Source organism: Oncorhynchus mykiss, chromosome 14 (assembly GCF_057628025.1).
Source record: "Oncorhynchus mykiss isolate SJ-2025 chromosome 14, ASM5762802v1, whole genome shotgun sequence".
NCBI lineage: Eukaryota > Metazoa > Chordata > Actinopteri > Salmoniformes > Salmonidae > Oncorhynchus > Oncorhynchus mykiss.
Window position 1 is genome coordinate 31,844,348 of NC_143035.1, and position 22,621 is coordinate 31,866,968.

The 22,621-nt window shown below is 42.9% G+C and overlaps 1 protein-coding gene across 2 annotated transcripts; it reads right to left on the reverse strand.

Annotated features, from left to right (window-relative positions):
- Positions 1 to 417: 417 nt before the first annotated feature.
- On the reverse strand, positions 418 to 22,184 carry LOC110487780 (moesin a). Of its 2 annotated transcripts, XM_036943313.2 has the most exons (15): positions 21,370 to 21,466; positions 20,275 to 20,325; positions 19,158 to 19,241; positions 18,952 to 19,047; positions 18,517 to 18,639; positions 15,811 to 15,962; positions 15,412 to 15,495; positions 13,688 to 13,834; positions 12,855 to 12,951; positions 12,562 to 12,725; positions 12,343 to 12,473; positions 12,064 to 12,224; positions 11,110 to 11,193; positions 10,002 to 10,151; positions 418 to 2,662 (listed from the first exon to the last, which is right to left on the reverse strand). In XM_036943313.2, exons 1-15 carry the CDS (start codon positions 21,376 to 21,378, stop codon positions 2,498 to 2,500), a joined length of 1,698 nt encoding a protein of 565 aa, XP_036799208.2. In that variant the 5' UTR covers positions 21,379 to 21,466; the 3' UTR covers positions 418 to 2,497. The 2 variants fall into 2 exon arrangements, with proteins under 2 accessions (XP_036799208.2, XP_036799209.2); XM_036943314.2 differs by lacking the exon at positions 20,275 to 20,325 and having other exon boundaries at positions 21,370 to 22,184.
- Positions 22,185 to 22,621: the final 437 nt, after the last annotated feature.

Below are 22,621 nucleotides of genomic sequence, written 5' to 3' on the forward strand. Positions count from 1 at the left end.
TTGCACCCCATTATTTTTATTTCTACTTTGCACATTCTTCCATTGCAAAACTACCATTCCAGTGTTTTACTTGCTATATTGTATTTACCTTGCCACCAAGGCCTTTTTTTGCCTTTACCTCCCTTCTCACCTCATTTGCTCACATTGTATATAGACTTGTTTATACTTTATTATTGACTGTATGTTTGTTTTACTCCATGTGTAACTCTGTGTTGTTGTATCTGTCGAACTGCTTTGCTTTATCTTGGCCAGGTCGCAATTGTAAATGAGAACTTGTTCTCAACTTGCCTACCTGGTTAAATAAAGGTAAAATAAATAAAAAATAAAAATAAATAAAACAACAAACACACTCACATCAAGTACAATAATATATGCCTAGAGTGATACAGTAGCAAAATACACAGCACTCAACACATATTCAGTGTTGGTTAATGGTATTTATTGGAGTCATAACAAAACACTTTGCAATGGATGTTGTACTCATTGATACAGTTCAAGTCAGAAGTGTACATACACCTTAGCCAAATACATTTAAACTCAGTTTTCACAATTTCTGACATTTAATCCTGGTAAAAAATTCCCTGTCTTAGGTCAGTTAGGATCACCACTTTATTTTAAGATGTGAAATGTCAGAATAATAGTAGAGATAGTGATATATTTCAGCTTTTATTTCTTTCATCACATTCCCAGTGGGTCAGAAGTTTACATACACTCAATTAGTATTTGGTAGCATTGCCTTTAAATTGTTTAACTTGGGTCAAATATTTCGGGTAGCCTTCCACAAGCTTCCCACAATAAGTAGGGTGAATTTTGGCCCATTCCTCCTGACAGATCTGGTGTAACTGAGTCAGGTTTGTAGGCCTCCTTGCTCTCACACACTTTTTCAGTTCTGCCCACAAATTTTCTATTGGATTGAGTTCAAAGTTTTGCGATGGCCACTCCAATACCTTGACAATACCTCCAATACCTTAAGCCATTTTGCCACAACTTTGAAAGTATGCTTGGGGTCATTGTCCATATGGAAGACCCATTTGCGACCAAGCTTTAACTTCCTGACTGATGTCTTGAGATGTTGCTTCAATATATCCACATAATTTTGCTTCCTCATGACGCCATCTATTTTGTGAAGTGCACCAGTCCCTCCTGTAGCAAAGCACCCTCACAACATGATGCTGCCACCCCCGTGCTTCACATGTTCTTCAGCTTGCAAGCCTCCCCCTTTTTCCTCCAAACATAACAATGGTCATTATGGCCAAACAGTTCTATTTATGTTTCATCAGACCAGAGGACATTTCTCCAAAAAGTACGATCTTTGTCCCCATGTGCAGTTGCAAACCGTAGTCTGGCTTTTTTATGGTGGTTTTGGAGCAGTGGCTTCTTCCTTGCTGAGCGGCCTTTCAGGTTATGTCGATATAGGAATCATTTTACTGTGGAGGAATCGTTTTATTGTGGAAATAGATTATGTTGTAGCATCTTCACAAGGTCCTTTGCTGTTGTTCTGGGATTGATTTGAACTTTTCGCACCAAAGTACATTCCTCTCTAGGAGACAGAACGAGTCTCCTTCCTGAGTGGTATGATGGCTGGGTGGTCCCATGGTGTTTATACTTGCGTACTATTGTTTGTACAAATTAACATGGTACCGTCAGGCGTTTGGAAATTGGTCCCAAGGATGAACAAGACTTGTGGGGGTCTACAATTTTTTTTCTGAGGTCTTGGCTGATTTCTTTTGGTTTTCCCATGATGTCAAGAGGCACTGAGTTTGAAGGTAGGCCTTGAAATACATCCACAGGTACACCTCCAGTTGACTCAAATTATGTCAATTAGCCTATCAGAAGCTTCTAAAGCCATGACATAATTTTCTGGAATTTTCCAAGCTGCTTAAAGGCACAGTCAACTTAGTGTATGTAAACTTTCCGACTTCAACTGTACCTGTGAAATAACATCCTAAGAAAATATTGCAATTAAGCTCAAACCCTTCACGTCACTAATCTATCCATACCCTTCCTCTCACTAATCTATCCATTCCCTTCCTGTCACTAATCTATCCATACATAAAAATATGGTTTTCATGCTATATCAGCTAATATTTATTTTGCATAGATTCATTTCAAGATTGCAAAAACCATGAGCAAAAGCAGCATAAATTATGATATATTATGATTAATAGTATCATCACTCACTTTGATTGTAGTACTAGTAGCCTACAGTCTGTAGTCCACAGAATTTTACTTGACCAAACTACAAATCCCATGAAGTTGGCACTCTTTAGTCACAGGGGACAACACACTACTGGGGAGAAGCATTAATGACTTAGTAATTACACTGTACCTGCCTATATGACTCCCATTTAAATACATAGATTCAGTACAGACTCTTGTTCTCTCTCTCTCTCCCTCTCTCTCACTCTCTCTCTCTTTCACTCTCTCTCACTCCCACACTCCCACACACGCGCACACACACACACACCTTCTCTCTCATTCGCATTCTTTCGTTCCTTCACATGGACTCAAACTCGTCAATGCGTTGCTTGGTGTTGCCCTGTCGTATCTGACGGAGGGTCCTGTACTTGTCCCGGCCGGCCTTAACGTTCTCCGCGTGGATCAGGTCATTGGGAGTATTCTTACTGTCGTCTCGAGCGCTGGCCAACTCACTACTCAGGGCCTGAGGACAAACGGACAACAAGGACACAAATAAACTGGTGTAGCGTCAACATAATGTACTATACATGGGAAAGAATGTGTGGTGCATGTGTAACGCATGTCGTCTAAGAGGAGGATGCAAGGCTCTTGACCTTCGCCTCTCCCGAGTCCGTACGGGAGTTGCAGCGATGGGACAAGACTGTAACTACCAATTGGATACCACGAAATTGGGGAGAAAATGGGGTAAAAAAATAACAATATAAATAAATAAATGAGTAGTAAAGCCCCCTTTATTTTTCAAATAGCCAACCAATCAGCCTGTTACCAACCCTTATTAAACTTCTGGGAAAAAATGGTGTTTGACCAGATACATGCTATTTTACTCTCAAATTGACAACAGACTTTCAGCACGCTTACAGGGAAGGACATTCAACAAGCACGGCACTTACACAAATGACTGATGATTGGCTGAGAGAAATTGATAGTAAAAAGTTTTTATAAGCTGTTTTGTTAGACTTCAGTGCGGCTTTTGACATTATCAATCATAGTCTGCTGGAAAAACGTATGTGTTATGGCTTTACACCCCTTGCTATCGTGTGGATAAAGAGTTAACAGAACACAGAGGGTGTTCTTTAATGGAAGCCTATCCAACATAATCCAGGATCGAATCAGGAATTCCCCAGGGCAGCTGACTAGGCCCCTTACTTTTTTCAGTCTTTACTAACGACATGCCACTGACTTTGAGTGACGTGTGTAGTGACTCAACACTATACACAGCAGCTACCACAGCGACTGAATTGACTGCAACTCTTAACAAAGAGCTGCAGTTAGTTTCAGAATGGTTGGCAAGGAATAAGTTAGTCCTGAATATTTCAAAAACTAAAAGCATTATATTTGTAACAAATCATTTACTAAAACCTAAACCTCAACTAAATTTTGTAATAAATAATGTGGAAATTGAACAGGTTGAGGTGACTAAACTACTAGGAGTAACCCTGGATTGTAAACTGTGATGGTCAAAACATATTGATACAACAGTAGCTAAGATGGGGAGAAGTCTGTCCATAATAAAGCGATGCTCTGCCTTCTTAACAGTACTATCAACAAGGCAGGTCCTACAGGCCCTAGTTTTGTCGCACCTGGACTACTGTTCAGTCGTATGGTCAGGTGCCACAAAGAGGGATCTCGGAAATCCGAGGGATCTCTTCTGGGCCTCCGTCATGGTCATGAGTTAGGGTTAATTAAAGGTCATAGGTTATAGGTTAGGATTAATTAAAGGTCATAGGTTATGGGTTAAAGGGGAACTTCACTAAAAAAATTAATTTTAGTATTTGTTTCATTAGTCCTCTGCTGATACAGTCCCAAAATGTTTTGCATGTCAGCAGCCAAGTTTTCAAGATATTGGACTTTCCGGAAGCAAAGTGTCACCTTTGATGCCTTTTACATCATAATTTAAAATTGTTATTTTTTTATTTCACCTTTATTTAACCAGGTAGGCAAGTTGAGAACAAGTTCTCATTTACAATTGCGACCTGGCCAAGATAAAGCAAAGCAGTTTGACACATACAACGACACAGAGTTACACATGGAGTAAAACAAACATACAGTCAATAATACAGTATAAACAAGTCTATATACGATGTGAGAAAATGAGGTGAGATAAGGGAGGTAAAGGCAAAAAAAGGCCATGGTGGCAAAGTAAATACAATATAGCAAGTAAAACACTGGAATGGTAGATTTGCAGTGGAAGAATGTGCAAAGTAGAAATAAAAATAAAGGGGTGCAAAGGAGCTAAATAAATAAAATAAATACAGTAAGGAAAGAGGTAGTTGTTTGGGCTAAATTATAGGTGGGCTATGTACAGGTGCAGTAATCTGTGAGCTGCTCTGACAGTTGGTGCTTAAAGCTAGTGAGGGAGATAAGTGTTTCCAGTTTCAGAGATTTTTGTAGTTCGTTCCAGTCATTGGCAGCAGAGAACTGGAAGGAGAGGCAGCCAAAGAAAGAATTGGTTTTGGGGGTGACCAGAGAGATATACCTGCTGGAGCGCGTGCTACAGGTGGGTGATGCTATGTTGACCAGCGAGCTGAGAAAAGGGGGACTTTACCTAGCAGGGTCTTGTAGATGACATGGAGCCAGTGGGTTTGGCGATGAGTATGAAGCGAGGGCCAGCCAACGAGAGCGTACAGGTCGCAATGGTGGGTAGTATATGGGGCTTTGGTGACAAAACGGATTGCACTGTGATAGACTGCATCCAATTTGTTGAGTAGGGTATTGGAGGCTATTTTGTAAATGACATCGCCAAAGTCGAGGATTGGTAGGATGGTCAGTTTTACAAGGGTATGTTAGGCAGCATGAGTGAAGGATGCTTTGTTGCGAAATAGGAATCCAATTCTAGATTTAACTTTGGATTGGAGATGTTTGATGTGGGTCTGGAAGGAGAGTTTACAGTCTAACCAGACACCTAGATATTTGTAGTTGTCCACGTATTCTAAGTCAGAGCCATCCAGAGTAGTGATGTTGGACAGGCGGGCAGGTGCAGGCAGCGATCGGTTGAAGAGCATGCATTTAGTTTTACTTGTATTTAAGAGCAATTGGAGGCCACGGAAGGAGAGTTGTATGGCATTGAAGCTTGCCTGGAGGGTTGTTAACAGAGTGTCCAAAGAAGGGCCAGAAGTATACAGAATGGTGTCGTCTGCGTAGAGGTGGATCAGAGACTCACCAGCAGCAAGAGCGACATCATTGATGTATACAGACAGAGAAGAGAGTCGGTCCAAGAATTGAACCCTGTGGCACCCCCATAGAGACTGCCAGAGGTCCGGACAGCAGACCCTCCGATTTGACACACTGAACTCTATCAGAGAAGTAGTTGGTGAACCAGGCGAGGCAATCATTTGAGAAACCAAGACTGTCGAGCCTGCCGATGAGGATGTGGTGATTGACAGAGTCGAAAGGCTTGGCCAGATCAATGAATACGGCTGCACAGTAATGTTTCTTATCGATGGCGGTTAAGATATCGTTTAGAACCTTGAGCGTGGCTGAGGTGCACCCATGGCCAGCTCTGAAACCAGATTGCATAGCAGAGAAGGTATGGTGAGATTCAAAATGGTCGGTAATCTGTTTGTTGACTTGGCTTTCAAAGACCTTAGAAAGGCAGGGTAGGATAGAAATAGGTCTGTAGCAGTTTGGGTCAAGAGTGTCACCCCCTTTGAAGAGGGGGATGACCGCAGCTGCTTTCCAATCTTTGGGAATCTTTCCAGGTGGAAAGAGAGGTTGAACAGGCTAGTAATAGGGGTGGCAACAATTTGGGCAGATAATTTTAGAAAGAAAGGGTCCAGATTGTCTAGCCCGGCTGATTTGTAGGGGTCCAGATTTTGCAGCTCTTTCAGAACATCAGCTGACTGGATTTGGGAGAAGGAGAAATGGGGAAGGCTTGGGCGAGTTGCTGTGGGGGGTGCAGTGCTGTTGACCGGGGTAGGAGTAGCCAGGTGGAAAGCATGGCCAGCCGTAGAAAAATGCTTATTGAAATTCTCAATTATAGTGGATTTATCAGCGGTGACAGTGTTTCCTATCTTCAGTGCAGTGGGCAGCTGGGAGGAGGTGTTCTTATTCTCCATGGACTTTACAGTGTCCCAGAACCTTTTTGAGTTAGTGTTGCAGGAAGCAAATTTCTGCTTGAAAAAGCTAGCCTTGGCTTTTCTAACTGCCTGTGTATAATGGTTTCTAGCTTCCCTGAACAGCTGCATATCACGGGGGCTGTTCGATGCTAATGCAGAACGCCATAGGATGTTTTTGTGTTGGTTAAGGGCAGTCAGGTTTGGAGAGAACCAAGGGCTATATCTGTTTCTGGTTCTACATTTCTTGAATGGGGCATGCTTATTTAAGATGGCGAGGAAGGCATTTAAAAAAAATAACCAGGCATCCTCTACTGACAGGATGAGGTCAATATCCTTCCAGGATACCTGGGCCAGGTCGATTAGAAAGGCCTGCTCGCTGAAGTGTTTCAGGGAGCGTTTGACAGTGATGAGTGGAGGTCGTTTGACCGCTGACCCATTACGGATGCAGGCAATGAGGCAGTGATCGCTGAGATCTTGGTTGAAGACAGCAGAGGTGTATTTAGAGGGCAAGTTGGTTAGGATGATATCTATGAGGGTGCCCGTGTTTAACGCTATGGGGAGGTACCTGGCAGGTTCATTGATAATTTGTGTGAGATTGAGGGCATCAAGCTTAGATTGTAGGATGGCTGGGGTGTTAAGCATGTTCCAGTTTAGGTCGCCTAGCAGCATGAGCTCTGAAGATAGATGGGGGGCAATCAGTTCACATATGGTGTCCAGAGCACAGCTGGGGGCAGAGGGTGGTCTATAGCAGGCGGCAACGGTGAGAGACTTGTTTTTAGAGAGGTGGATTTTTAAAAGTAGAAGTTGAAATTGTTTGGGTACAGACCTGGATAGTAGGACAGAACTCTGCAGGCTATCTTTGCAGTAGATTGCAACACCGCCCCCTTTGGCAGTTCTATCTTGTCTGAAAATGTTATAGTTTGGGATGAAAATGTCTGAATTTTTGGTGGTCTTCCTAAGCCAGGATTCAGACACAGCTAGAACATCCGGGTTGGCAGAGTGTGCTAAAGCAGTGAATAAAACAAACTTAGGGAGGAGGCTTCTAATGTTAACATGCATGAAACCAAGGCTGTTACGGTTACAGAAGTCATCAAAAGAGAGCGCCTGGGGAATATGAGTGGAGCTAGGCACTGCAGGGCCTGGATTCACCTCTACATCACCAGAGGAAAAGTGGAGGAGTGGGATAAGGGTACGGCTAAAAGCAATAAGAATCGGTCGACTAGAACGTCTGGAACAGAGAGTAAAAGGAGGTTTCTGGGGGCGATAAAATAGCTTCAAGGTATAATGTACAGACAAAGGTATGGTAGGATGTGAATACAGTGGAGGTAAACCTAGGTATTGAGTGATGATGAGAGAGATAATGTCTCTAGAAACATCATTGAAACCAGGAGATGTCATCGCATGTGTGGGTGGTGGAACTAATAGGTTGGAGAAGGTATAGTGAGCAGGACTAGAGGCTCTACAGTGAAATAAGCCAATAAACACTAACCAGAACAGCAATGGACAAGGCATATTGACATTAAGGAGAGGCATGCTTAGTCGAGTGATCAAAAGGGTCCAGTGAGTAGTGAGGTTGGTTGGGGTCACGGCGATTCAGACAGCTAGCCGGGCCATCGGTAGCAAGCTAGCACCGGATGGAGGTCTGTTTTTAGCCACCTTGTGCGTTTCCGTCGGTAGGATTAGTGGGGTTCCATGTGGTAGAGGGGATGAATCCAATTCGCCCCCAAAAAAACAATAGATATAGTTATAGAGGCCCAAGAAAAAAAGAAAAAAAGAATAATAATAAATTGTCCGATAGGTCTATTCAGATAGCAGCCGATAAGACAGCTAACGATTAGCGGACCGCAGATGGGCATTCAGGTAACATCGCGACGGAGGAGCCAGCCGGATAACTCCCTCGGGTAGATAACGTCGGTAGTCCAGTTGTGAAGGCCCGGTGGGGCTCCGCGTTGGCAGTAAAACGGGTCCGGATAGGTGATTGTAGCCCAGGAGTGACTGATGGAACTCTTCAGCTGGCTAGCTCCGAAATAATTGATGTTTGCTCCGGAATCGTCGTAAGCCGATAGTTACACGGAGAGCAGCTAGCTAACTGCGAGATCCAGGTATAAATGTCCGGTATGTTCCGGTCCGAGCCGCGCCGTACAAAACTGCCGATAGATTTTTGAGCTAAAGGATAGCTGATGACCACAAACTGTGGTTAGCTGAAAACTAGCGATTAGCCAGTAAAGAAGCTAACTAGCTTCTGATTAGCTTCTGGTTAGCTTCAGGCTAGCTTCTGGATTAGCTTCTGGCTAGCTTCTGGCTAGTTTATGGATTAGCTTCTGGGCTAGCTTCTGGCTAGCTTCTGGTTAGCTTCTATGGAGGATTACAGATTTGAGGTAAATAATACTTTCTTTTTTTTTTAAATAAATTGGTGAGGCTGGTTGCAGGAGAGTGTTTTGAAGATGAGTTTATGGAAAATAAAAAATATGTATAAAAAGGTATGCGAATAAAGTTGTAAATATGTATATACAGTGGGGCAAAAAAGTATTTAGTCAGCCACCAATTGTGCAAGTTCTCCCACTTAAAAAGATGAGAGAGGCCTGTAATTTTCATCATAGGTACACTTCAACTATGACAGTCAAAATTAGAAAAAAAATCCTGAAAATCACACTGTAGGATTTGTAATGAATTTATTTGCAAATTATGGTGGAAAATAAGTATTTTTCTGTAAGTCTTCACATGGTTTTCACACACTGTTGCTGGTATTTTGGCCCATTCCTCCATGCAGATCTCCTCTAGAGCAGTGTTGTTTTGGGGCTGTTGCTGGGCAACACATACTTTCAACTCCCTTCAAAGATTTTCTATGGGGTTGAGATCTGGAGACTGGCTAGGCCACTCCAGGACCTTGAAATGCGAAACCACTCCTTCGTTGTCATGCTGAAAGACCCAGCCACGTTTCATCTTCAATGCCCTTGCTGATGGAATGAGGTTTTCACTCAAAATCTCACGATACATGGCCCCATTCATTCTTTCCTTTACACGGATCAGTCGTCCTGGTCCCTTTGCAGAAAAACAGCCCCAAAGCATGATGTTTCCACCCCCATGCTTCACAGTAGGTATGGTGTTCTTTGGATGCAACTCAGCATTCTTTGTCCTCCAAACACGACGAGTTGAGTATTTACCAAAAAGTTATATTTTGGTGTCATCTGACCATATGACATTCTCCCAATCTTCTTCTGGATCATCCAAATGCTCTCTAGCAAACTTCAGATGGGCCTGGACATGTACTGGCTTAAGCAGGGGGACACGTCTGGCACTGCAGATTTTGAGTCCCTGTTTGTAGGTGATCAAATACTTATTTTCCACCATAATTTGCAAATAAATTCATTACAAATCCTACAATGTGATTTTCTGGATTTTTTTTCTCATTTTGTCTGTCATAGTTGAAGTGTACCTATGATGAAAATGACAGGCCTCTCTCATCTTTTTAAGTGAGAGAACTTGCTCAATTGGTGGCTGACTAAATACTTTTTTGCCCTACTGTATATATATGGGACACGACAAGACGAGGACAAAAAACGTCTGACTGCTATGCCATCTTGGAGCAAGGATCATCATGATGATGTGGTTGGTGACACTTTTCTTCATGAAAATCCAATATCTTGACAACTTGACTGCTGACATGAAAAACATTTTGGGACCGTATCAACAGTGAACTAATGGGTGAAAAAAGTAGAGTTCCCCTTTAAGTTAGGTGTTGCTGACCTTGAGGTGTTTCTGTAGCCGTTCATTCTTCTGAGCCTCCGTCATGCGTTCCTCCTCGCTGCGGTCTCTGACCATGCCTGGTGACGTCAGCTCGGCGCTGGCCTCGGCGCTGCTCTCGTCGGTCTCGTCGTGGTCCCCCTGCACAGAGTCCTGGATGTGGACACGAATGACTTTAGTCTTCAAATCAACATCCACCATGACCGCCAGATGACAAACACACACATGACCGCTCAGAGTGGATAACGCTATCACACACACACACACACGCACACACATGTTCACTCACACACTCACACACGCTCGCTCACATTGAAGCACTGTGGTTAGATAGAGGATAACACACACACTCACACGCACTCACTCACACACACTCAAACGCTCACTCACACTCACGCTCGCTCACATTGAATCACTGTGGTTGGATAGAGGATAACGCTAGCACACACACACACACACACACTCACACACACATTTAATCACTGTGGTTAGATAGAGGGTTACGCTAGCACAAACACACTCACACACTCACATTTAATCACTGTGGTTAGATAGAGGGTTACGCTAGCACACACACACACTCACACTCACACACTCACATTTAATCACTGTGGTTAGATGGAGGGTTACGCTAGCACACACAGACACTCACACTCACACACTCACATTTAATCACTGTGGTTAGATGGAGGGTTACGCTAGCACACACACACACACTCACACACTCACATTTAATCACTGTGGTTAGATGGGGGGTTACGCTATCACACACACACACTCACACACTCACATTTAATCACTGTGGTTAGATGGAGGGTTACGCTAGCACACACACACACTCACACACTCACATTTAATCACTGTGGTTAGATGGGGGGTTACGCTATCACACACACACACACACTCTCATTTAATCACTGTGGTTAGATGGGGGGTTACGCTATCACACACACACACACACTCTCATTTAATCACTGTGGTTAGATGGGGGGTTACGCTATCACACACACACACACACACTCTCATTTAATCACTGTGGTTAGATGGAGGGTTACGCTGGCACACACACATTTATTCATTAATTCCTTCATTTATTAATTTATTCTCTCACCCTTTTCTGCCATCTCTTTGTATCGTCGTCCTTCTTCTGCTTTACGTCCTCCAGAAGGGAGATCTTAGAGGTCAGATCAGTAGCCTGGAAAAAGAACCTTAGAATAATAAATGATTCTCCTAGTGTCCGTCTGTCCGTCGGTCTGTCTGTCTGTCTGTCCGTCTGTCCGTCTGTCTGTCTGTCTGTCCGTCCGTCCGTCCGTCCGTCCGTCCGTCCGTCCGTCCGTCTGTGTGGCTGTCTGTCTGTCTGTCTGTCCGTCCGTCTGTCTGTCTGTCTGTCTGTCTGTCTGTCTGTCTGTGTGGCTTTCTGTCTGTCTGTCCGTCTGTCTGTCTGTCCGTCTGTCCGGCTGTCTGTCCGTCCGTCCGTCCGTCCGTCTGTCTGTCTGTCTGTCTGTCTGTCCGTCTGTCTGTGTGGCTGTCTGTCTGTCTGTCCGTCTGTCTGTGTGGCTGTCTGTCTGTCTGTCTGTCCGTCTGTCCGTCCGTCCGTCCGTCCGTCTGTCCGTCTGTGTGGCTGTCTGTCTGTCTGTCTGTCTGTCTGTGTGGCTGTCTGTCTGTCCGTCCGTCTGTCTGTCTGTCTGTCTGTCTGTCTGTCTGTCGGTCTGTCTGTCTATTTGTATTTATTATGGATCCCCATTAGCTGCTGTCAAAGCAGCAAAATGAAGGCAGTTTATACAATTTTAAAAACATAATACATTCACAGATTTCACAACACACTGTGTGCCCTCAGGCACCTACTCCACCACCACCACATATCTACAGTACTAAATCCATGTGTATGTATAGTGCGTGTGTGTGTGTGTGTGTGTGTGTGTGTGTCTGTCTGTCTGTCTGTCTGTGTGGCTGTCTGTCTGTCTGTCTGTCTCTGTCTGTCTATGTATGTGTGGCTATCTGTCTGTCTTTGTGTGGTGTCTGTCTGTCTATCTATGTGTGTGTGTGTCTATGTGTGTGTGTGTACCAGGTTCTCCTGGTTCTTCATCTGGCTCTCTGACTGCTGTAGGAGGGCTGCCTTGGTCTCTTCCGCTGCCCTGCGCTCCTTCTCCAGACGCTCTGCCTCCTCCTGGGCAAACGTCCTCTCTTTCTCCAGCTCCAGGGCCCTGCGAGTCCTCTTATCCAGCTCTACACATACACATACACACACACGCACACATGCACACACACACAAAATAATATGAACACACACAAGCATGCATGCACATACAGCACACACACTGTCAGATGACAGAATGAGTCTGACCTTCCTGAGCTTTCTTGGTCTCTTCCTCAATCTGTTTCAGCCTGCCTATCAGCTCCATGGTTTCTCTGGCGATCTTCTCTGTCTCCTTCTCCGCATTCTCCCTTTTCTTCTTCTCGCTCTCGAGCAGAGCTCTGGAACGAGGGACACAAGGGATGAGTAAACATGTGCTAACAAACTCATCTCTCTCTCTCTCTCTTTTCTCCATGTCTCTGTCCTCACTTCTCCATCTGTCTCTTAGTCTTCTCCTCACGGGCCTGGGCTTTCATCTGCTGGACCTCGATGGTGTCTGGCTTCCTCCTCCTCATGTACAGGTCATGGTTCCCCATGCACAGCGCCAGGATACGCTTGTTGATCCGCAGACGAGGGGCGTAGAACACAAAATCCTGGAACAGACTCATTTACCACAAATGCCTCTTGAAAAAAATGAAGTGACCTTTTTTTATACTTAAGAAACGGGTACTATCAGAGGTTTGAATTATAACACAGCAGATAAAGAAACAGAGGTGACGTACCGGGGCTTTCTTGTCCATGGGCTTTATAACAAACTTCTTGTCGTTGAAGGAAATGTTTCTGATCTCACTCCATGGGAAGCCGATCTTAGGGGTCATCCTATAAAGAAAACACTGTAGAATAGTTCACTCCAAAATCAACGTTTATCCAATGTTTTCACACTTCAAAAGTAGTCTAATATCATGATGAATCTATGGAGAATTCGGATCTATACTGAACAAAAATATAAACACAACAATTTCAAAGAATTTCAAAGATTTTACTGAGTTACAGTTCATATAAGGAAATCAGTCAATTGAAATAAATAAATTAGGCCCTAATCTATGGATTTCACATGCCTGGGGATACAGATATGCATCTGTTGGTCACAGATACCTTTTAAAAAAAGATAGGGGCGTGGATCAGAAAACCAGGCAGTATGTGGTGTGACCACCATTTGCCTCATGCAGCGCGACATATCTCCTTCACATAGAGTTGATCCGGCTGTTGATTGTGGCTTGTGGAATGTTGTCCACTCCTCTTCAATGGCTGTGTGAAGTTCCTTAATATTGGTGTGAAATGGAACAGGCTGTCGTACTCCTCAATCCAGAGCATTCCAAACATGCTCAATGGGTGACATGTCTGGTGAGTATGCACGCCATGGAAGAACTGGGACATTTTCAGCTTCCAGGAATTGTGTACAGATCCTTGCGACACGGGGCCGTGCATTATCATGCTGAAACATGAGGTCCGTAGCTTATGCCTGCCCGTACCATAACCCCACCGCCACCATGGGGCACTGCTAAATTGACATATTGAGTTTATATTTTTGTTCAGTGTAGTTAACTGTTCCTACCTGTCAGTGTTCTGGTATATGTTGAGGCCCAGAGCATCTACCCCCAGCCACAGCTCTGAACCCTTCTTGTTCTTGATGCTGAAGTAGTTGACTCCATACATCTCTAGATCCTGAGCTATCTTCAGATACTCCACCATGGCATCCTCCCTGGGGACAGATTGACACAGAGACAGACACAGACACACATAGACACAGACAATCAGTGAGGAAGATGCTCTGTATGCAGCTATCATAATGCTTAGCACATTCTACATACACTGAGTGTACAAAACATGAAGGATACCTGCTCTTTCCATTACATAGACTGACCAGGTGAATCCAGGTGAAAGCTATGATCTCTTATTAATGTCACCTGAACCCTCTACAGTCTACAGACTAAACCTTGTCTATATACCGGTGGGAGGGAATTGTTTTAAGAAGGTTATACCAAGGATCATTTAGATATTTTATTTTTAATTTTAAGACCCCTTGATGCATCCAAAAAAATATTATTATTTGATGAATATTTTAAATTGGTCTTACTGCTATTAGCAAATGCATTGAATAACAGATAGTCCCCCCCAAAAAATGTAAAGGAAGTTTGTTCTGAAGTGTCTGTCCTACATCTGAGAGATATTAGAAAGATCAGGAAACATTTGTTGTTGTTTTTTTAGATTTTTATACATGTATTTAACCCCTTATTTTTGGCACTAAACATTCTCCATGTATAATTCCATATGTTTTTTCAACTGGTACTGGGGGACCTTCAGACTAGTCTTGTGTGGCCTGTGGAGCAAAACAACCAACAAAAAAATGTGTACGTGTTCGTGAGACCTTTCCACAGAGGGGTCCTATTAGTGTGTAGCCCAAACTGTTGGGACGCTACAGACAGAAGTTGGCAGATCGGCTGTACCGACTTCAGACGAGTACCAAGACGCTTGTGGGGGTCGTAGGGCAAAATGGAGAACCACCATTGTGTTCATGAGAGTCTCATCTTCCCATAGAGTGGTTTGTAGGCCAAACCGTTAGGATGCTACAGACGATCTTGTGAGGTTTCTGTGATGTCTCATGGTCTTACAAACATATGCAGAAGTCCGAATGCGGTGGATTGGACATATCCAAAGCAAACTAAAGATATCTCTGGCTTAAACTGACATATATTTCCTGGGGATTTGTTTATTATGCCAATTAGATTTCCACAGGGGTGCGTGCGGACTTTGACTTTAGTTTTTTTTAAATCCACTTCAATTACGGGAGATGAAGGATTGGAGACAGGTTAAAGAAGGATGTTTAAGTCTTGAGACATGGATTGTGTATGTGTGCCATTCAGAGGGTGAATGGGCAAGACAAAATATTTAAGTGCCTTTGAACGGGGTCTGGTAGTAGCCAGACCAGGCACATCGGTTTGGGTCAAGAACTGCAAAGCTGCTGGGTTTTTCACACTCAACAGTTTCCCATGTGTATCAAGAATGGTCCACCACCCAAAGGACATCCAGCCAACTTGACACAACTGTGGGAAGCATTGGAGTCAACATGGGCCAGCATCCCTGTGCAATGTTTTCAACACCTTATAAAGTCCATGCCCCGACGATTTGAGGCTGTTCTGAGGGAAAAAGAGAGGGGGTGAAACTCCATTTTAGGAAGGTGTTCTTAATGTTTTGTACATCAGTGTAAAATCAGTGCAATACAAGTAAGCCAGTGTTAACTTGGATTGTACTGTGAGTAGAGAGGACATGTGGTCTTACCTCAGCACTCCCTTGTGCTCCTCATGCCACACCTTTATCCTATTCTCCCACTGCTCCTTGTTCAGCTTGTGCTGCTCCAGAACCCTAAGGGTAAAGGAACCGAGAAGGGTCAATTAGGAGGATAGAGAGAAGATGGTAGCCTAGTGATTAAGAGCGTTGGGCCGGTACCCAAAAGGTTGCTGGTTCAAATCCCAGAGCAGACTAGGTAACTCTCTCTGTATAAGAGTGTCTGCTAAATGAAATGGAATTGACCCCAACACTGATCTGAGTATGGAAGACAACAATCAGAGGAGCGTTCAGGGAGACTTGGAATAGATCTCTCTTCAAAATGATCACCAGTTTAGCTTCTGTTTGTGGGCTGAGGTATGTCACACAGGGGGACGGGGAGAGACGACACACCTCTGGGGAAGCAGCTTGTCCCTGCTGAGGTAACCAGGGAAGTGGTAGTCCTTCTTGTAGTCTCCATGTTTGGTCTGAACAGAGTAGGAGGCCAACAGCACAGCCGTCTCAGGAGGACAGTAGATATCATCATTCAGGATGCCTTCCTTCACCTGCAGTGACATACATTATAAACAGTGTGAGCTGTGTGTGTGTGTCTAACCTGTGTACATCGTAATATACATACAGTGCATTTGGAAAGAATTCAGATCCCTTGAGTTTTTCCACATTGTGCTACATTACAGACTTATTCTAAAATAGATCAAATAAAAATGTTCCTCATCATTTTTTTGGGGCAAATTAAAAACAATTCAAATATGAAATAAATGATTTACATAAGTATTCAAACCCTTTGATGTGAGACTCGAAATTGAGCTCAGGTGCATCCTGTTACCATTTATCATCCTTAAGATGTTTTTATAACTTGATTGGAGTCCACCTGTGGTAAATTCAATTTATTGGACATGATTTGGAAAGGCACACATCTGTCTATATAAGGTCCCACAAAAACCAAGCCATGAGGTCTAAGGAATTGTCAGTAGAGCTCCGAGACAGAATTATGTCGAGGCACAGATCTGGGGAAGGATGGTCACTCATACAGAGCTCCAGAGTTCCTCTGTGGAGATGGGAGAACCTTCCAGAAGGACAACCTTCTCTGCAGTACTCCACCAAACAGGACTTTATGGTATAGTGGTGTCATGACGTTGGCCTCTTTGGGTATAGCAAACCCATCCCCCTCTCCCTGCCTCCCCCTTGCCTCCTTCAACTAGGCTGCTGTGGTCAGAGGTCGTAAATTCCTGAGAAGACCCTGCCACATAGTATAGAGAGAGTACATTTTCATAGAGGACAAAGGAAATCCTTCCACCTCACAGAACTTGAGGTACGAACAAATTTCATGTTCCGGAGAAAGTATAAAAGATCGGTGAAGAATCCAGCTACGAACTGGTCCTTTTGTCACGACTTGGGGAAGCTCATGGGAGACGTGTGGCCACATTACCATAACACTGTTTATATAATAGCCTCAGATATGAGGTTTACATCTAATTGTTGTATAAGATGAATGAGTGACTATGATACTGTTTACACAATTTTACAATGTGATTTTGGACTGTTTAATGAAGGAAAACTAAAAAAGGGAATTGGATTTGAACTAAATCAGAGGACCGCCCCTGAGCCCAGTTAGGGTCAGACATCCTGGGACAGCCTTTTCTGCCATTCCAAATAAAAACCCCACTCAGGTTTTCGATCAGCAGATGAGCTTACCTCAATTACGAGATGGCTAAAGGTTGCAGACCATGTTTTTCCCCATTAGGAAGACAAAAGTTGTAGACCATTGCTGAATCTTTTAACCATCCCACGTGGTTAAACTCTTAGACTATCGATACCGACAGAATGAGAACAAGTCTTTGATATTAATTACTAGTCTGCAGCTAGGAATTCGGTATCATTGAAAGCGAAGAACGACAACCGCCGAAACATCCATTCTATAACGAATGTCACTCTGAACAATCCCCTCTAACCACAACCGAGAGAGAGAGGGAGAGAGACGGACAATTCTACAAAATAAATGAACTTTTCACCAGCGATCAAGACGACACACTGAGCGTAAATATATATATTGATTGCAATTGTTCCCGAATGAGTGAGCATTCATGTGTAAAGGATTAGCATTTCAATTGTTATAATTATCACTCTGTAGTGACTTCTTAGTCGACCCCCACTTCCCCTTTTGTCTAACAAGCCACCATGCCGGTTTAGCCCACTAGGGCACATTCTCCTATCATTTCTTGTAACCACATTTACCTTGTTTGTTTGTTTGTTTATGCATTTCTGTGAATTAGTTAGTAATAAATAAATGATTTAAGACAATTGATGTATGGATGACTCATAGTGAAGACTGGGTTCGTGCTGATAACCAACAATTTACGACGTTTGGAATGAGACTAACGTGAGGTAAAGTAAATAATTCATTAATTCAAAGGCTAATTGATCAGGTAAAATATCTGAAAAGTTCTTTTAGGAAATGATAACTTTGTAATCTGAATATTTTTCATTGGTGCCCCGACTTCCTAGTTAATTAGTTACATGATTAATCAGTTGATCGTATAATAACTAATTACAGAGAATCTTTGATAAAAACTATCAGTCTTCAGTTAATGATAGTAAAGACACGACAGTGGTCAGACGGAAGCCACTCCTCAGTAAAAAGCACATGACAGCCCACATGGAGTTTGCCAAAAGGCACCTGAAGGACTCAGACCATGAGAAACAAGATTCTCTCCAAGCAATGCCAAGCGTCACGTCTGGAAGAAACCTGGCAACATTCCTACGGTGAAGCATGGTGGTGGCAGTATCATGCTGTGGGGATGTTCTTTAGCAGCAGGGACTGGGAGACTAGTCAGGATCAAGGGAAAGATGAATGGAACAAAGTACAGAGAGATCCTTGATGAAAACAATCAGGTCTCCTTTACCTTTGATATAGAACATTGCATTGTTGAGGAAAAGCTTGTAAGTAAACATTTCTCTGTACTGTTCACACCTGTTGTTTCCTGTGAACGTGACAAATAAACTTTGATTTGATGTATGTGTGTGAGCACGTGTGTCTGGCCAGCTCGTGTGTGTGTGTGTCTGTGTATGCGCATGTAGTCGTGTGTGTGTGTGTGTGACCTGCAGGAAGAAAAGTCGTTGCGTGGCCTCTTGGATCAGTTCCTCAGCTACGTCTTCAGGGTAGAACTTGGCCCGGAACTTTATCAACAGAGGGTTCTCCCTGCGTACATCCTGAGCTGTCACCTGGGAACATTACAGCATTGCAACAACATGAGTGAGTTAATAAGTGAATGAATGGGCATGGGTGTGTGTGTATGTGTGTGTTTACTCTGTGTGTGTGTGTGTGCGTGCATGCGTGCAGAGCTGGATGAGCAGACTCGCAGGCCCTGGAGCTGGAGAAGGAGAGGACGTTTGCCCAGGAGGAGGCAGAGCGTCTGGAGAAGGAGGACGTTTGCCCAGGAGGAGGTAGAGCGTCTGGAGAAGGAGCGCTGGGCAGCGGAAGAGGCAGTCCTTTATGTTGTTACTGTCTGAGGAGAGTAGTGAGAATGTACTCACCCTCTTGTTGAGTTTGAGCCAGGTAGAGAAGCCTTTGCTGTCCTGGTACTGTAGGCCAAAGAACCAGGTCTCTCTCAGCCCGATAGTCTTCACTATCTACACAACAATGAAGAAGATCACTTGTTTGTCCATAGTCGAGGAAACAAAGATTTGTCTGTCTGTCTGTCTGCCTGTCTGTCTGTCCGTCCGTCCGCCTGTCCACGTACCTGGTCGAAGAGTTGTTTGCCAGTGGTGCTGGGCAACACGGCAAACTCCAGCTCAGCGTCCATGGTGGTGACACGAACATTGATCTACCAGAGGGCGTTCACATAGACACAAACTGGAGTATGAATGGGAGGAGAGAGAACTTAATAGCCCATTAAAACACATAGATAGAGTAATGGTTAGTATAATAGGTAGTATGGTTTACAATAAGGGATAGGCATGCAGAATACACTGAACAGAAATATAAACGCAACATTCAACAATTTCAAAGATTTTACTGAGTTCAAAGTTCAAATAAGGAAATCAGTCCATTGAAATACATTAAGTAGGTTCTAATCAATGGGTTTCACATGACTAGGAATACAGATATGCATCTGTTAGTCACAGATACCTTTTTAAAAAAAATGGGCATTTTGAGCATTCAAATTGCCTTAGATAAAATGCAATTGTGTTTGTTGTCTGTAGCTTATGCCTGCCCACACCATAACCCCACCGCCACCATGGGGCACTCTGTTCACAACGTTGACATCAGCAAACCGCTCACCCACACAACGCCATAGACGTGGTCTGCGGTTGTGAGGCCGGTTGGACGTACTGCCAAATTCTCTTAAATAACGTTGGAGGCGCCTGAAATTAACATTCAGCTCCGGTGGACATTCCTGCAGTCAGCATGCAAATTGCACGCTCCCTCAAAACTTGAGACTGTGGCATTGGGTTGTGTGACAAAATGTCACATTTTAGAGTGGCCTTTTATTGTTGCCAGTACAAGGTGCACCTGTGTAATTATCATGCTGTTTATTCAGCTTCTTGATATGCCACATCTGTCAGGTGGATGGATTATCTTGACGAATGTGAAATGCTCATCAACAGGGATGTAAACAAATTTGTGCACAAAATTTTTTGAGAAATACACTTTTTGTGCATCTGGAAAATGTCTGGGATCTTTTATTTCAGCTCATAAAACATGGGACCAACACTTTACATGTTGCGTTTATATATTTGTTCAGTGTACTAAGGGGCTAAGCGAATTATATGTCTCTTACTATGATTGTAAAATTGTGTGCTAGGTTCTTAGGGACGTAGAAGACCCCCAAAATATAATATAATTATGTTTCTTACATTTTTCTGTTCAACCTGCAGGATCATCCAATCGCAAGAGGTCGTAGGGGACTACAATCAAAACATGAAGCCCACAAGGTATTTTTAAACGTTAAATATTATTTAGGGAGAATTCTCAGAACAAAATAGAGTTGAGAGTATTCTCAGAACAGGGGAAGGTTTATTCTAGGACCCCATGATCCACACAGAACTGTAGTGTAGGTTTCTATTGTTGCTGTTGTTGTTGTGATGTCAATCATGTTAGTGAAAGTTTCCAAATTGTGTGGACAATAAAAATATATATAATAAGTTCAAACCTATCCCAGGTAGCCCCGCTAGGATTTCTGAGGTGGTTTTTATTAACACTGATTATGGAGCAAATTGGGATAAAGTTACTAAACAGCTGAGATCTGAGACGACCAGGCCAACCAGGAAGGCCCATATTTAGGCCAATTATCAGATGTTTAATGTTGATCACATCGGCCTATTCTGACCAGGATACTTCAACCACAAAAAATATGAATGTTTCTACAAGTACAATGTTTATAGTACTCAAAAGTGCTAAGATATAAAAGATTGAGTTTCAAAGTTGAGTGAACTCACCGTACTACAAGTATCTCACAGAACAACGTACTGTTGTGTTGAAACGCAAACTTTAAAAAAACATTTGTGTCTGATGTGAGTGGTTAACAAACAAAAATGTAACTTTTAACAAACACGTATAACTCAGGGTAGTAATACCGTAAACCTTTAAAATGACTGGTTTCAAGTTGTAATGTCACATGCACACGTACCGTGAAATGCAATTCTTGAAAACTCAAAACCCCAACAATACAATAATAAATAACAATGTAACACTAGAAAAATAACACAATAAATAAGAATAGGAAATGTGAAATACACAATAAAGGAAGTAAGCATATTATATACAATAAATAGTTTTCTAGACCATTATTCTGTCTCACAGAGCAACAGAGACATTACTATGGGAAAAAGTTGGCCTTGTTTTACTGTCAAATGCTACATTTACACAATCTCACCCTAATTTTACACAAACAGCAGCATTTTAACTTCAATCCAGATTTTATAGGATTAAGAGTATAAATGGATACTCACAGAAGACATTTGTAAATATTTTATCTCCTATATTATTACGTTCCTGAGAGTTTCTTCTTTCGGCATTAGCCTCTTCTCCACAGAGTCATATGAAAGTGCTTTCAATATTCACTGGGATTATGGTGAATTAAAACGAGCCATTGTTGTGTTCTCAGGACTAATCCAATGGCAGCCCAGGAATCTAACTCAAGGTGGATTATTGCGGTGTACTAACACTTGACCCTCACAGGACCACCACAAAATGGCACACAAGACGTTGAATTTACATCCACCTTTAGAATACGATACTTTCACATGAGATATATGATAAGGCAATGTTGATAATATACTGTAGACCTAGCCTTAACCCTAGACCACATTGCCACTAGCCAATGGAAAAAGTGATTAGTAAATACAACACTCAAGACATTCATTCCTACTTCTACATTGTTGTTGTTTTGTAAAAGACCCTCTATGTCTTTTTCATTGTTATTTTATAATACAACATGTAATTGTTATTTTGTGAAAATAATGTTTTAAGAATTGAAACACAATAAGAAATGTACTATCAACTTTACCCTATGAGTGTAGGCAGTTGGCATCATTATCTTTAGAATTACATTGAAACAATGCAACCGTTTCCATTACAATGTTACAACAACAATGTAACGCAGCGTTTCTTAAAGTATGGGTCGCGACCTGTTAATGGTGGGTCGCGACGTAAATGTATAATTCTTTCATGAATTACTAGAATTGATTTGGTCAAGTGCAACTGCGCTCTCGGTTCCGCGCGCTCTCTGCTTAGCAGCGGTTTCTGCTCAGTTTGGCAGCTGCGTGAGTGGGAGAGGGAGATACCCGTGTGCTTCGCGGTTTACCGGATCTTTTGTTCTCCAGTTTGTTGAAGATCCCTCCGCGACCCACCCGCTGCAGCGCTGTGGTTCAAGCCACTGACTTGTTCTTCACCGCTGTCAGGAAATGGACTCATGCTAGCCACACGTTCTCACCGAGCTCAATTGTCATGAAACGCAAATACAGTGATGACTTCTTGTCTCTTTCATGCAAACTTTGAGAAATAACGAGGAGCGCCCACAATGTATTTTTTTTGTGTGGGGAAGTGGTAAGTAATGAGTCCAGGCACTACTGTACATGACGGTAAACCCAGGGAGTGATTTCAGAACCGGGCTTCAAGAAAAAGTGCTTCAAAAGTGGAACAGTAATTCAACTAGCAAGGCATTGTCATTTTATAACAAGTGACGATAAGCATAAATAAGGG

Bases quoted from the DNA above. Each gene is read 5' to 3' on its own strand.
- LOC110487780 (XM_036943313.2), bottom strand. The intron at 18,640-18,951 runs GTGAGTACATTC...TAATGTTCCCAG, and splicing joins GGCTCAAACTCAACAAGAGG to GTGACAGCTCAGGATGTACG. The intron at 12,726-12,854 runs GTACGTCACCTC...AGTCTGTTCCAG, and splicing joins CCATGGACAAGAAAGCCCCG to GATTTTGTGTTCTACGCCCC.